This window comes from Vanessa cardui, chromosome 24, assembly GCF_905220365.1.
Source record: "Vanessa cardui chromosome 24, ilVanCard2.1, whole genome shotgun sequence".
Taxonomy (NCBI): Eukaryota; Metazoa; Arthropoda; class Insecta; order Lepidoptera; family Nymphalidae; genus Vanessa; species Vanessa cardui.
This window is the reverse complement of record NC_061146.1, coordinates 1,249,066-1,264,938: the sequence shown is the minus strand read 5'-3', so window position 1 is coordinate 1,264,938 and position 15,873 is coordinate 1,249,066. Positions and strand designations below refer to the sequence as shown.

Genomic DNA, 15,873 nt, shown 5'->3' with positions numbered 1-15,873 from the left:
CTATACGTGCAAAAATATCATCAACATATTAAGTACTAGCAGTCGCCCGCGGCATCGCCCGCGTAGATAACGGTTCATAATCAGTCTTCTAATATCCCTACAGCTGAGGCACGGTCACATTTGAAGAATTACTGCAACCGGCGCTTGGATCTATTGTGATAAACCTCAAATTCGTGATCACAACACCTCAGCCAGACCAACATCAGCCACGAATCTGATGAGGTTCTTAGGGTCAGAGGGCATTGTGCCCTCTAAGGACCGGAGTTAGAACATTTTATAGTTCTATCTTTTATAGTTTAGGCATCATACGCAAAAAATCAACTTTTATGGTAGATTTTTTTCCTTTTTTGTCCGAAAAACCCAAAATATCTTACGGAACCCTATTTTTTTTTTTTCAAAATAAAATTTAGCCTATGTTATGCGGGATTAATTTAGCTTTCGAATGGTGAAAGAATTTTTAAAATCGGTCCAGTAGTTTTTGAGCCTATTCATTACAACCAAACAAACAAAGTTTTCCTCTTTATAATATTAGTGTAGATGAGTATTTGAAATAAGTGTGTAACGTACCTGTTAAGTATGAGTATTTGATATAAGTGTGTAACGTACCTGTTAAGTATGAGTATTTGATATAAGTGTGTAACGTACCTGCGCCACGTATTCCTGCAGCGCTGGCAGCAGCAGCACGTGCGGCACGAGCGCCAGCAGCGCCAGCGCCGCGCCGTGCACGCGGCACGCCTGCGCACACGACATCACCGGGTTGCTCAGCGCCGACTGCTGCATGCTGCACACACAAATCAAATCAAATCAAATCAAATCAAAATAAACTCTATTCAAGTAGGCTTTTATAAGCACTTTTGAATCGTCATTTCACAATTAAGTGAAGCTACCACCGGTTCGGAATGTAGATTCTACCGAGAAGAACCGGCAAGAAACTCAGTAGTTACTCTTTTTTAACATTTAAAAAAATACAACGTCACGTTAATTAAATACAATTATTTCAATTAATGTATCCTGCTTGGAAGTCAACAGGTATTAACTCCACGCTTTTTTTATCATCTACAAAATCTTGTATCGAATAGTATGCTTTTTCTACCAATGTATTTTTAACAAACGATTTGAATTTACTAAACGGCAAAGTTAAAAAATTCTGCGGAATTTTATTATAGAAACGGATACCTTGCCCCAAGAAGGATCTATTGACTTTGCGGAGTCGGAAACACACGCGCGTCAGACCCCGTACACACACACACACACATACATACACCCCGCCCGCCCCGCGCACCCCGCCACCCCCCGCGCACTCACGACAGTATGAGCTGCAGCATGTCGCACACCGTCTCCTCGGAGGCCAGCTCCACGCACAGAAGCGCCAGCGTCGTGTAGATGGCGCACACGTTCTCAGCCGTGTTGGACTCCAGCTGCAGGCCTGCACACGTATACACATGCATTAACAATTTGAGTCTCAACTTAGATTGAAATTCCATTTATGTCAAATTTTTTAATGTCATATATATGCGATTGTATGTATCCTAAACGCTATTTTTGTTTATTAAAACTATGTATGCTCAATAACTACCAGCCTCTGACAATTCATAAAGTATTTTTAGTTGTAGTCTATTGCTTGAAGCCTTAAACATCTAAGAAGAAAATAGCTTCATACCATCATACAGCGAACTGAAGATAGCGTATCCATGTTTGCTGATGAATATCAGATCGGGACGGGAGCACTTCTCCACAATGAGGCCCAACTTCGCGTAGTCCACTCTGCAATAAAACAAAATATTAATTAGAATACTCATTGCACATTAAAATTTGAGATGTCGACGCTACAAAACAATGCACTTGATTACAAGTATGCAGGATACGTTGCAGCAGTGCGGCAGGCAGCAGCGGGTACTCACGTGGGGGTGACGAGTGCGGGCGCGTTCCCACGGCGGTCCAGCAGCGTGTGCAGGATGCGCTGCAGCAGTGCAGCAGTGCAGCAGTGCGGCAGTGCGGCAGTGCAGCAGTGCGGCAGTGCGGCAGGCGGCAGCGGGTACTCACGTGGGGGTGACGAGTGCGGGCGCGTTCCCGCGGCGGTCCAGCAGCGTGTGCAGGATGCGCTGCAGCAGTGCAGCAGTGCAGCAGTGCGGCAGTGCGGCAGTGCAGCAGTGCGGCAGTGCGGCAGGCGGCAGCGGGTACTCACGTGGGGGTGACGAGTGCGGGCGCGTTCCCGCGGCGGTCCAGCAGCGTGTGCAGGATGCGCTGCAGCAGTGCAGCAGTGCGGCAGTGCGGCAGGCGGCAGCGGGTACTCACGTGGGGGTGACGAGTGCGGGCGCGTTCCCGCGGCGGTCCAGCAGCGTGTGCAGGATGCGCTGCAGCAGTGCAGCAGTGCAGCAGTGCAGCAGTGCGGCAGTGCGGCAGGCGGCAGCGGGTACTCACGTGGGGGTGACGAGTGCGGGCGCGTTCCCGCGGCGGTCCAGCAGCGTGTGCAGGATGCGCTGCAGCAGTGCAGCAGTGCAGCAGTGCAGCAGTGCGGCAGTGCGGCAGGCGGCAGCGGGTACTCACGTGGGGGTGACGAGTGCGGGCGCGTTCCCGCGGCGGTCCAGCAGCGTGTGCAGGATGCGCTGCAGCAGTGCAGCAGTGCAGCAGTGCGGCAGTGCGGCAGTGCAGCAGTGCGGCAGTGCGGCAGGCGGCAGCGGGTACTCACGTGGGGGTGACGAGTGCGGGCGCGTTCCCGCGGCGGTCCAGCAGCGTGTGCAGGATGCGCTGCAGCAGTGCAGCAGTGCAGCAGTGCAGCAGTGCGGCAGTGCGGCAGGCGGCAGCGGGTACTCACGTGGGGGTGACGAGTGCGGGCGCGTTCCCGCGGCGGTCCAGCAGCGTGTGCAGGATGCGCTGCAGCAGTGCAGCAGTGCAGCAGTGCAGCAGTGCGGCAGTGCGGCAGGCGGCAGCGGGTACTCACGTGGGGGTGACGAGTGCGGGCGCGTTCCCGCGGCGGTCCAGCAGCGTGTGCAGGATGCGCTGCAGCAGTGCAGCAGTGCAGCAGTGCGGCAGTGCGGCAGTGCAGCAGTGCGGCAGTGCGGCAGGCGGCAGCGGGTACTCACGTGGGGGTGACGAGTGCGGGCGCGTTCCCGCGGCGGTCCAGCAGCGTGTGCAGGATGCGCTGCAGCAGTGCAGCAGTGCGGCAGTGCGGCAGGCGGCAGCGGGTACTCACGTGGGGGTGACGAGTGCGGGCGCGTTCCCGCGGCGGTCCAGCAGCGTGTGCAGGATGCGCTGCAGCAGTGCAGCAGTGCAGCAGTGCGGCAGTGCGGCAGGCGGCAGCGGGTACTCACGTGGGGGTGACGAGTGCGGGCGCGTTCCCGCGGCGGTCCAGCAGCGTGTGCAGGATGCGCTGCAGCAGTGCAGCAGTGCAGCAGTGCAGCAGTGCGGCAGTGCGGCAGGCGGCAGCGGGTACTCACGTGGGGGTGACGAGTGCGGGCGCGTTCCCGCGGCGGTCCAGCAGCGTGTGCAGGATGCGCTGCAGCAGTGCAGCAGTGCAGCAGTGCGGCAGTGCGGCAGGCGGCAGCGGGTACTCACGTGGGGGTGACGAGTGCGGGCGCGTTCCCGCGGCGGTCCAGCAGCGTGTGCAGGATGCGCTGCAGCAGTGCAGCAGTGCAGCAGTGCAGCAGTGCGGCAGTGCGGCAGGCGGCAGCGGGTACTCACGTGGGGGTGACGAGTGCGGGCGCGTTCCCGCGGCGGTCCAGCAGCGTGTGCAGGATGCGCTGCAGCAGTGCAGCAGTGCAGCAGTGCGGCAGTGCGGCAGGCGGCAGCGGGTACTCACGTGGGGGTGACGAGTGCGGGCGCGTTCCCGCGGCGGTCCAGCAGCGTGTGCAGGATGCGCTGCAGCAGTGCAGCAGTGCAGCAGTGCAGCAGTGCGGCAGTGCGGCAGGCGGCAGCGGGTACTCACGTGGGGGTGACGAGTGCGGGCGCGTTCCCGCGGCGGTCCAGCAGCGTGTGCAGGATGCGCTGCAGCAGGGCGCGGGTGGACGCCTCTCCCGCTCCGGACAGCCTCAGCAGCGCGTCGAGGAAGGCCGCGGGGAACGCCTTGCTCAGCTCCGTCGTCTTGTACGTGGTGCCCACCTACACAACATACATACATCAATCAGACTAAGGGTAACTGAAAGCTTCGTAAAGCTTGGAAAACACGTAAAGCCGTTAATTCTGAGCCTTAACTCATTCCAGATTCGAATCCTGAATGTGACCCTTCATCAGACTTGAAACTAAAGCGTTCAAAATTTTCTATATCTACTATCACCCGGTCTTAATACGCTAAGCTCACTATAACACGTACGAATGCATGGAGCGGTTAACTGAGAACAAACGAATCAACAGATTTAGATAACAATCCAGTCATCGTGAGTGTGAAAACCCTTCGTACGTGCCCTATATTTCTCTCTACATACCCGCGAGTGCACCAGCGCGGCATATGCCGCGTATATGCCGCACTGGTGCACTAAAGCCGTGTAATTTTTTATTTTAACAAATGATTAAATTAATACTAAACCTCAACTATTCAAAAAAATATTCTGTGAAAGTAACTGAAACATACTAGGCGAGCCGTATCAACATCGGTAAATAATCTAATTTTTTTGACCTCAAATACCGCAGAACACAGTCTACCCGCCAATCTGCTTATATGGGAGAGCTACTGTAACCTGGCATCAAGAGTAAGGCCAAGAAATTCAGTTGTTTCCATTGGATCTATCGATACCCCATTGATAAGTACATCGAGTTTACATTTTGCACGTTTGAATTGCTAAATTTTACAATTTTATTTTTTTTATTATTCAGCCTAAGATATTATTTACGCTAAACCAATGTACTGTATATTTTACATCGTCATATACTGTAGCCGTTTCCTATTAATTTTAAAAACCAAAGAGGAATCAAACAATACTATATTATGTTTTTTCCCAACAAGAAAGGGCAAGTCATTTATGTATATAAGGAATAGAAAAGGTCCAAGAATTGATCCTTGTGGGACCCTCACACCAACTATAGTGATATAGTTTCCTGACCAGAATTTCATGCTGAACACAATCAAAGACTTTGGATAAGTCGCAGAAAATCCCTAAGCCATCCTGCGACCCCTCCCAGGAGTTGTTCTAATGTCAACTTTTCAGGTTATTGATAGGTTTTCTTTAATTTTGGTGGGTATTCTGGTAAATAGGCTACTTGATGAAAGGTGGATTATTCCGTTACCAACAGTTGATGGAACAATAGCCTTACCTTAAGTAGAGACTTCAACAGTATGCTCTGCAGCATGGAGTCCGCCTTCGTTCCCTTCCCGCGCTGGTTCGGTATCTTGCTGACGATGAACATCATGATGTCTATCTTCTGGAAGTCCGGGAGGTGGTCTGCGAATTCTCCCAGAGCATTTATCAATGCCTCTTGATATAATTTCTCGTCCGATTCTTTCTGTTAATTGAACACATTGTTTTCGTTTAGTTCAGTAGACAGAGAGGCGAATGGGCTTGGAATGGAAAAAACACACCATACTTTTTCTAGTAACTTTATATACTATAATATACTTATAACTTTTAGTGTATTTTGTCCCAACGGCTAAGGCACATTACAGGCCCATAATTTCTGATAAGAGCTGTGTGTCTGCTAGTCTTAATGAGCTTGTCGAAGTTTGTGAAGATTTTGATGTTTTTTGCAGAAAGCATGATAATGTTAAGCGGTACATGGCAAAAATGTTTGCAAAGAAAAACTTTTTTTATCGATTTATTTTACAGACAGGCAGGCTTTTTATTACAGACATTTAGTTTTATATATATTATTGTTATTATTTTTGTTTTTTTCCTATTCTCATTTTCTTTAATATTATATGTAAGAACTGTTATTGGCCTAATAGTTATTAAGTATTCGTAATTTGTGTCTATCAACGGCTCTATGTTCTCCAATTAAATAAATAAAATAAATTATTTGAAACTATTTATAGTAATAATTAACTATTAATGTCGCGTTGTCATTGCTAAACTGCTGAATCAATTTTGATTTAACTTGCAATAGAAGTAGCGTGACTTTTGAAAAATATATTTATAATATACTTAACGAATCGCTCAGGGTTAAAATATTGAGTGTTAATGAATATTGATCCCTGATTACTTTATTTCGATTTAAATCTATATATTTATAATACGACCATAAATCTCCTACCTCGGAGTCTCTCGCAACAGACGCTCGCAGATTCGTCAGAAGGTTGTTAATGATTTCCAGCACAGAAGGACCTGAAAAACAACTCGTTTTTCAATCAGGAACAAGTATTGTTGACTATATCTGACAGTTGCGTAGCTATGCTGGCAGATGGTGCAATGCACCGGGGCCCCGGCGATCAGGGGCCCTCTAAACTAAATCTTCAGCTTCTGTATCTAGAAAAACACGTTGCCCACAAGATTTCTTATTTGTTATCTATAATTTTAAAGGGTAATTATTAGTTAAAGAGGAATGGGGAAGTAGGGCGTGAGGGCCCGATTCTTTTTCTATGCACCGGGGCCCTTCCTCACCTAGCTGCGCCACTGTATATTAGCTCTTGCGATAAATTGATTTGCTCGAAACGAGATTTTTAGTATAATATCTCTCTGATACTTCTAGTTGCGACAAGTTACTTTGTGATAAGGCTTTGTAAACGTTCGGTTAGGTTAGTCATTTTTAAGGTATTCTGCCGCCAAATAGCAATATTTAGTATCATTGTGTTTCCTTTGAGTGAGTGAGTGGGAGTTATTGTGATTGAGCCAATGTAAGTTCCTAAGTTTTGACATTTGTTTTAATGATACTAGAGGTATGGTTAATGGAATCATTACCGTTATCCTAAGCATATATAAGGAGGGTGCGGGCTCACCGACGCTGTCGCCGGCGGCGAAGGCGACGATACTGCTGAGCACGGCGGCGCGCGCGGCGCGCACGCGCGTGCCCACGCCCGCGTCGAGGTGCTGCAGCAGCGCCTCCACCACGCTGTACGAGTACTGCGCCTGCGCACACACACACGTTACACCCCGCACGCACACGCACGCACACACGCACGCACCACTCCTCCGCCACACTGCGCACACACACGTCACACCCGCGTACGCACACACACGCACGCACCACTCCTCCGCCACACTGCGCACACACACGTCACACCCGCGCACGCACACACACGCACGCACCACTCCTCCGCCACACTGCGCACACCCGCGTTACTCCCCGCACGCACACACACGCATGCACCACTCCTCCGCCACACTGCGCACACACACGTCACACTCGCGCACGCACACACACGCACGCACCACTCCTCCGCCACACTGCGCACACACACGTCACACCCGCGCACGCACACACACGCACGCACCACTCCTCCGCCACACTGCGCACACCCGCGTTACTCCCCGCACGCACACACACGCACGCACCACTCCTCCGCCACACTGCGCACACACACGTCACACCCGCGCACGCACACACACGCACGCACCACTCCTCCGCCACACTGCGCACACCCGCGTTACTCCCCGCACGCACACACACGCACGCACCACTCCTCCGCCACACTGCGCACACCCGCGTTACTCCCCGCACGCACACACACGCACGCACCACTCCTCCGCCACACTGCGCACACACACGTCACACTCGCGCACGCACACACACGCACGCACCACTCCTCCGCCACACTGCGCACACACACGTCACACCCGCGCACGCACACACACGCACGCACCACTCCTCCGCCACACTGCGCACACCCGCGTTACTCCCCGCACGCACACACACGCACGCACCACTCCTCCGCCACACTGCGCACACACACGTCACACCCGCGCACGCACACACACGCACGCACCACTCCTCCGCCACACTGCGCACACCCGCGTTACTCCCCGCACGCACACACACGCACGCACCACTCCTCCGCCACACTGCGCACACACACGTCACACTCGCGCACGCACACACACGCACGCACCACTCCTCCGCCACACTGCGCACACCCGCGTTACTCCCCGCACGCACACACACGCACGCACCACTCCTCCGCCACACTGCGCACACACACGTCACACTCGCGCACGCACACACACGCACGCACCACTCCTGCGCCACACTGCGCACACCCGCGTTACTCCCCGCACGCACGCACACGCACGCACCACTCCTCCGCCACGCACACACTTACCTGGATCGAAAACATGATGATCTTGAACGTGTGCACGGCGAACTCCGTCGGCACCCACAGCTCGTGACGGTCGAAGTGTCTAAAAAGTACATAAAAATATTATTTCAAGTATTTATAGTTTACTTAAGTGAACGGTCAGCTGTTCTTATAAGAGACCACACAACTTACTGTGTAAAGTCTGGTGAATGGCATACATAAATTTGTGTTTTTTAACAACTTTTTACAAAAAACAATTTATTATTTGCAAACGATATGATAATATCAAACACCACTTAAAAATATCAAACTACCCTCAATATTTATTCATCAAAATAAGATTTAGTTTGTATATATTTGCACTTCTATTACTAATTATAAGTGCGAAAGTAACTATGTCCGTTACATAGTCACACTTAAACCGCTAAAGCGATTTATATGAAATTTAGTATGAGTAAAGTTTGAGACATGGATAAAGCCACAGGTTCGGCTAGTACAGTATAAATATGTCCCCACTTGAGTCGTTGGGTGGAAAAGAAGCACACTGTCGTACAGAATAACCCAGGTACTTACCGGGCACGGATGCTTCGGTAAGTAACTACATGGGATAGCGCGGCGGGAGGAGTCACCTTCCTACCATGAGTGTGGTGCGCCAGTGGACAGGGACAGTACCACACCCTGTACGAGCGTGCTATGTGGGGGCCCCAGACGCACACCCTTGCGGCGACTATTGGCGGAGACCTCTAGCTGCCGAGCGTTATCAACGCCATGCTCAGTAGCGAGACGTGCTGCTCAGAGATGCGCTTTGCGAAAGTGTGACGTCACAGAAGGCGGCTTCCTTCTGCGACATGACACTTTCGGAACGGGAACGGGTAGAGAATGCCACTGAATCGCTCCGCAGAAGACGACCGGGGAGGAGGACCAGGGCTCCGGGTAAACGAGTTAAACAACATACCCCCCCCTCCCCACTTAACATCACGTGGGGTAATCGTGCAATGCGTTTTTCCAGCGAAAAACAAGTACAGTATAAATGCAAAACGAGCTCACGTGAGCACGGGTCGCAGCACGCTGCGGATGTGGCCGAAGGAGGCGCGGCCCACGAGCTCGCGCAGGCACGCCTCGGCCAGGCGCGGCGGGTCGTCCTCCAACCCGTCGCGCGCGTCCGTCTCCATGCACGACACCGTTTCGTATTTCTCTGCCGTCTATAATCATACCAATATTTGTTTCATTACAATTAATACATATATGATATCGAATGGAATACTCAAAGAAATCCCGTGTATATTTTTTTATTTCTTTTCGTAACAAATTTGTTTCCAGCGCACTTTGTAATGGAAAACAAACTGCACAAGAGATTTTACACCACTCATATCCTTAGACAAACATGTTCAAATAGAGATTGAACACGTTTGTAAACTAACCATCTCATATAATCCAAAATTATTGGACAAAAAACGACCATAGGTCACGGCAGAACTATTTGTCGTTCCTGTCCTGTTTGTTCCTGTCCTTCACTTAATTTTCGAAACAGGTGATTCCAAACACCGCTGACAATTTCTTGGCAAATACTAATTACTTGACAATAGGGCTTTCCTTGGCCCGTCTGAGTTGGCAACATCCGCTCATGATTTCTTCTGTCTACTCTGAGGAGTATTGTTACATTTATATTTTAAGGTTAAATGTACCTTCAGACACAAGAAGTTAACTTCTTGGTTCCAAAACTAGTCAACGCTCCGTTAGCGAATGTATAATATTTACATCAGTGCCAATGTCTGTTGGTGGTGGCTAATTTGAGGGTCAACCAAATCAAAAATTTTTTTTTTTTTTTGTTTTACCAAAAGAAGAACAAATATACACTTCAATCAACGGACAAAAACAATGATACATACCTGCATATTGTACAGAAGCGACGGTACAATCTTGTCCATGTGCTGAGACTCCCAAATGTTCTCCACGAGATCATCGGACACGGTCTTCCTGATCACGCCCTGAAATACATAACTCATGCATGTTATATCTTTGACGATAAGTTATCAGTCACCAAGTACAAATATAATAACTAAGTCAGTCAGTCAGGCAGCAGAATAAAGGATTGGCAATACATATTGCCTATATCTGTTACTCTTTTCGAACTGATAGAGCCATCTCCATTCCTCTATCGGACTACTAGGCGCAGACAAAAGTTTCATCCATTTCAGTTAGTAAACGATTTGTCAGCTCTTTTTTGGTAAGAGGCGCTAAGATTTGGAACGACCTACCTGCGTCTATTTTTCTTGATAAGTTGAACTCTGGAGCATTTAAGAGTTGAGTGAACAGGTTTCTTAATAAAAAGTACTTTTTAACGCAAGATACAATTTAAATCGAACCAATCTCCAGTTACAAAAAATACAGCTTTATATATTAAATTGAATGCAGTATTATTTCATCTAAAATCTAATAAATAAATGCACATATATAGATATACATTATGCTTATATAATAACTAATCATGATCACCATTCTAAAACCAATCATCAAACTGTCAGTCTTTCTTTCAGTCAGTCAGCAGTCTTTGCCTTAATGTTGTCTTAAATTTTCGCGATTATTACATATTTAACATTTTGCAACTATATATATTTGAGAAATCGTTGGCGGTAGTTGCAAATAATATTTTCTTTTGTTCTTCAAAAAGACAAATGCCACCTTAGTCTACCCGTGACCACGAACGCTGTAAAGTGCTCGAAACGTCGGGATGTCCAAAATAATTAATATACGCGATTCAAATCCGTTATAACTAGTCTTTGCCTTAATTGTAATCTTCAAGAGAATAATTGCATTACCTGAAGTCCTTGTATTCCGGCGAGCCGTATGTTCTCCCGCGTCGGCTTATCATTATGATTGCTGTGACACATCGCTGAGAACTTCGATACGAAAAAGTCGTAACGCCGGTGGTAAGATGGCGTATCCTCCTCAATGTTCGCGAAACGGACGAACTGTGAAAAAAATGCCCATAAATCGAAACTAACATTAAAAGCCTTGAAATTTTATCCATCTAGTTACATTAACTGCCTGTAAATTTCCCTTGCCTAATCTAAGTTTGTAATTTTTTGGCTAAAACTAAGTAATCATCTTAATCGATGATTACGAGTTCAAACCCAAGCAAGCACCACTGTTCGCCGGTGACGAAAAACATCGTGAGAAAACCTGCATGTGTCTGATTATATAGAAATTCTGCCTTATATATATTCCACCAACCCGCATTGGAACAGTATTATAGTTCAGTACAGTAGTAATATCTTCCAAACCTTCACCTCAAAGGGAGAAGAGGCCTTAGCCCAGCTGTTCGAAATTTACACTGTTGATTATGATGATGTTGATATCGCTAACTATTATATCACTTAAAGGATATACGGATTAAAATTTCACATCACAAAAAATCGAAAAGAGTTATTATAGATAAGTACAGTTCAATTCAATTTCTTTTTTGGAACACAGATTTAAGATCTGACAATTCCGTACATTTCCAATATCAATTCAAATATCTGATCGTAGATATCTTACTTTCGGCTCAATATTATCATACTTACGCTCTGTGTAGCCAATATCTGCAGCTGCGGATCGGTAGACTCGAGCAATTTCTGAACCATCTTGAGGAAACTCTCTACGAATAAGTTGAGGGTCTGCGAATGGCACGCCACTAGCAACTGGTCCATGGCTTCCATCGCTATTATCACGAATCTGAAATTCCAACCAGACATTATTATCACCATGATACGATATATATCGAAAACAAACCGATTATCGACATGGGTATAAACTCCGGATCTGGCTAGCAAAATGTAGGTTTGCGACCGGTATCGCAAATGTCTCATTAGCACCACGAAACTTAGAAATGAATAGTGAAACACTCGTGTGAATTAATAATTTGTATTTGGAACTTTGAATTAACATGAAATGTACGGTTTTCATTTTAGGTGCATAAAATTCTGGTTTCGATATCCGACAAAGATTTTATCGTAATATTGAAATAAATGTGAGTGTGTATAAGTAGTTAATACAATATAAAAATAGAGCGGTCTATTCTATCTGAAGAAACACACGTGTTTGCGGCAAATCTGTACAACATAACATATTCTACGCTGTCTCCTCTCCAATAGAATAATGGATGATTACAGTGGCTCAAAACTATCAGAACCATGCACCATATAATCCACCTCTAAGCAGTAATATGTAGTACTGTCCGGTTTCAAAGGTGACTGAGTCAATTACTACAAGTTAGGAACATAATATCTTAGTTTCCAAGGTTGGTGGCGCATTGGCAATTATGAAAATGGTTACGTTTTTTTACGGCACAAATGTCTAAGGGCAGTCGTGACTACTCGCCATTAGATTATTCATTTGCCATTTCATTTGTCTGTCTGCATATGACATAATTATTTTGCTTTTATAATTTCTATATTGCCGTTTTCAATTTAAATAGATAAAAATGCCAATATTATTACACAATATCAATAGCAATAATAATATTAATAAGTTTCAATGGGTAGAACTCGTGTATCTTAACCGATGACTGCGGTTTCAAACTTATATATGCCACTAAACAATCATTGTGTTTATAATAATCTTGTGGTGAAGCATGTGTGGATTGTGCATCATAAGGAAATCTCCATGTGCCTAATTGCAATGAAATTCTGCCACATATGGCCATGAAAAGCTGTCCTGGGAATGTTAGAGGCTGATACTTTTATTTATTACTAAATTTATTTAAAAATCTAATTTTAAATCACAATCTTAAATGCTCAATATAGATCCGGGTTTGATAAGCTCACTCTTAAACCTAACCTAGCCGTGTGACCTTAAGATGTCACTTATCTTAATCTTAATTGATATCGTGTCACTTCAACTATCACCTAAAAACAAACACTATCGACCTTACTTATAAAAGTTATTAAGCTGTTACTAAAACATCGATTTCTCTCTTTCTTTGTTATTGATTTAATATTCGAAAGAAAAAGACAGCTATTTAACTAAGGAACGATGCGCTATGCTTCCGACATAAGTGTCTTGAATTGCCATTGCTCTAAATCAATCGGTGTATTTTTTTAAAACATTATACATTGAAATTAATATTCAAAGTATTATACTTGTTCTATAGCGTTATTATGGGCGGACGGGCAAAACAATTGGTCACCTCCACCACTTACCACCTATTGACACTGGAGATGTAAACATGGACCCATCCTTAGATCGCCTAACTATCATCTACACAAACCTTCGTAAATAAGTTACGTTTCTGGTGATTATAGTTACATTATCTTATCACCGTTTAAACCATGGCAACTTTACTTAGTATTGCTGTTTGGCAGACAAATTTCTGATAAATGGATGGTATCAATCAGAGGGGCACAAAGCACTATTACCAAGTAAATCTTACATCGATCACAAATCACCCAAATTCATATTAAAGTATTCTGACGTACCCATGTCTTCGACGATAAATATCCCTCGAAGCCTTTTGGAAGAGATACTCTCCAATCCTGTCCAGTTTCTCCGGGCTGGACAGGGAATAGAAAGTGAGCTTCTCCATGTTGGACTTGACCAGGCCATCTTGTGGGGATGCTGGGAAGATGTTGTCCACAAGCCGCTTGTAGCGCGGCCGGAGCGCGGAGCAACATCCGCAGCAACCTGGAAGATACCAAGGTTTACACAATCAGATACAAAAAGTACTATAAACCAAATGGCATAGTTACAAAGTATAAAGCTGAAAATATGCACATGTGACTTTTTGACCTCGTATTATGCCCGATTCACATAATCTCTGACAAATAATCCAACAAGTTAATCCAGTAGTGTTGATTGGTTCATATCACCAACATCACTAGCCATTCAAGCAGTTGACATTTGTGACGAGCCAGTCATTGGTCTAAATATGTACCCATTCCAGGGTTGATTTACATAATTCCAATGGCAGTTCGACTGCTGGTAACAGAACTACTGGAATGTAAACCGGGCTTTCTAATTTGTCATCATTATCTGACAAAATTGCAATTATGTAGAAAATACATGAAAATTTACGTGTCAAATATGATGCTGCGCTGATAAATGGTATAAGTCATAGAATAGTTATCGATACAGTTCGAGAAGTTATTGTAATCAACAGAATATTTAATCTCGCAGAATTTACCGCTCGTGTAGTATGAGAATGGATGTTTATAATGAAGAATTCGGAACCCTCATTAAAGACGGAATATGAAATTGTATATGTCTGGTTAATGTGTTTTTATCTTTTGTTAGAATACCTATTATAATTACATGGATAACATACTGATACACACACATTCACACCAATCTTTTTAAAGCATAGACGAAATATTATGTCTTGTTTTACACATTTTACAGTCTACGATTATTAAAAACAACACACACATAAATAAATCATAATCTCATATGAAAAATTAATATCACATAATATATTTATTACCGTGTGAGTGATACGGTTAAATTATTTGTTCAGCTATGTTTAATCAGGTGGAATTTTCATTATAAATAAATTATATTTATTGCGTATCGATACTGGTCAATCGAGATAATGTTATTAGTTTCTATGATGTTTTATTCGATATAAAAATCAGTCATTATTTAAATGAGTATGCCTATTTATTTGTTTGTGATTCGAAGTGGTCAATGAATTTTCGTGTATATTGTATAATCTGTAGAAATTTTATTGAGTGCGCGTTTAAATTTAAAAAAAAAGTTATTTATTTGGCAAATTTTACTTTAGCTCATTAATTCTGTATTAAGCAACTTTTGTGATATTAAATCGTTGGTGAGAGGCACCCGACGTGATAGCGGAGTGGTGAGATGCGCGAGGGATGATATTTGGGGAGGGAACAAACAGATATGAAAAAAAAATAAAAAAAATGGGACCCCACGGGAAGCACTACCTTTCAAACAAAAAAAAAATTATCAAAATCGGTCCACCCAGTGAAAAGTTATGAGGTAACAAACATAAAAAAAAAAAAAAAAAAAAAAAAAAAAAAAAAAAAAAAAAAAAAAAAAATACAGACGAATTGATAACCTCCACCTTTTGGAAGTCGGTTGAAAATAGTAAAATATGAGATGTTACTTTGGTATATGTACGATTTATACATACATATGCGTTTAGTAAAAAGTGGTTATTACAATATTACAAACAGAAACTCCAATTTTATTATATATATAGAATATTATCCTGAAAAATGTACAAGAGCGAAACCAAGTACATAAAATTATAACGTATTATACAGAATAACTATCGAGGTATTAGTCTGATTAAAATAACTACTTGCTTGAAGATTAAGCTAAGTGTCTTATGTGTGTACTATTCCATTTTCAGTAAAAATAGTAAATTCTCTTTTTTTATGACATAGGTGGCAAACGAGCAGGAGGTTCACCTGATGGAAAGTGACTACCACCGCCCATGGACATCTGCAACACCAGGGGGCTTGTAGGTGCTTTGCCGGCCTTTAATAAAGGAGTACGCTCTTTGCTTGAAGATTCCCATGTTGTATCGGTTCGGAAAAACCGCCGGCGAAAGCTGGTTCCACAAAGTGGTTGTGCGAGGCAGAAAATGTCTAAGAAATCGCGCTGTTGTGGATTTTCGGACATCAAGGTGTGTCTATGAACAAGATTTATTGTCGTTGACTTTTATCTATATTATTCGACAGTACATCAACGACAACATCTTTAATAATTAT

At 44.8% G+C, this 15,873-nt stretch overlaps 1 protein-coding gene across 4 annotated transcripts in view; it reads right to left on the bottom strand.

Annotated features, from left to right (window-relative positions):
• LOC124539962 (protein EFR3 homolog cmp44E) overlaps nt 1-15,873 on the bottom strand; it is a 43,717-nt gene that overhangs the window by 10,272 nt on the left and 17,572 nt on the right. For all 4 annotated transcript variants that reach the window (XM_047117336.1, XM_047117337.1, XM_047117340.1 and 1 more), the window contains exons 2-14: nt 13,618-13,822; nt 11,725-11,875; nt 10,978-11,130; nt 10,048-10,146; nt 9,206-9,360; nt 8,183-8,261; nt 6,863-6,992; nt 6,181-6,251; nt 5,248-5,436; nt 3,926-4,098; nt 1,661-1,764; nt 1,306-1,426; nt 646-781 (exon numbers count right to left, since the gene is read on the bottom strand). In XM_047117336.1, the coding sequence (XP_046973292.1) occupies nt 646-781; nt 1,306-1,426; nt 1,661-1,764; nt 3,926-4,098; nt 5,248-5,436; nt 6,181-6,251; nt 6,863-6,992; nt 8,183-8,261; nt 9,206-9,360; nt 10,048-10,146; nt 10,978-11,130; nt 11,725-11,875; nt 13,618-13,822 (1,766 nt within the window). The remainder of the gene's footprint in view (nt 1-645; nt 782-1,305; nt 1,427-1,660; nt 1,765-3,925; nt 4,099-5,247; nt 5,437-6,180; nt 6,252-6,862; nt 6,993-8,182; nt 8,262-9,205; nt 9,361-10,047; nt 10,147-10,977; nt 11,131-11,724; nt 11,876-13,617; nt 13,823-15,873) is intronic.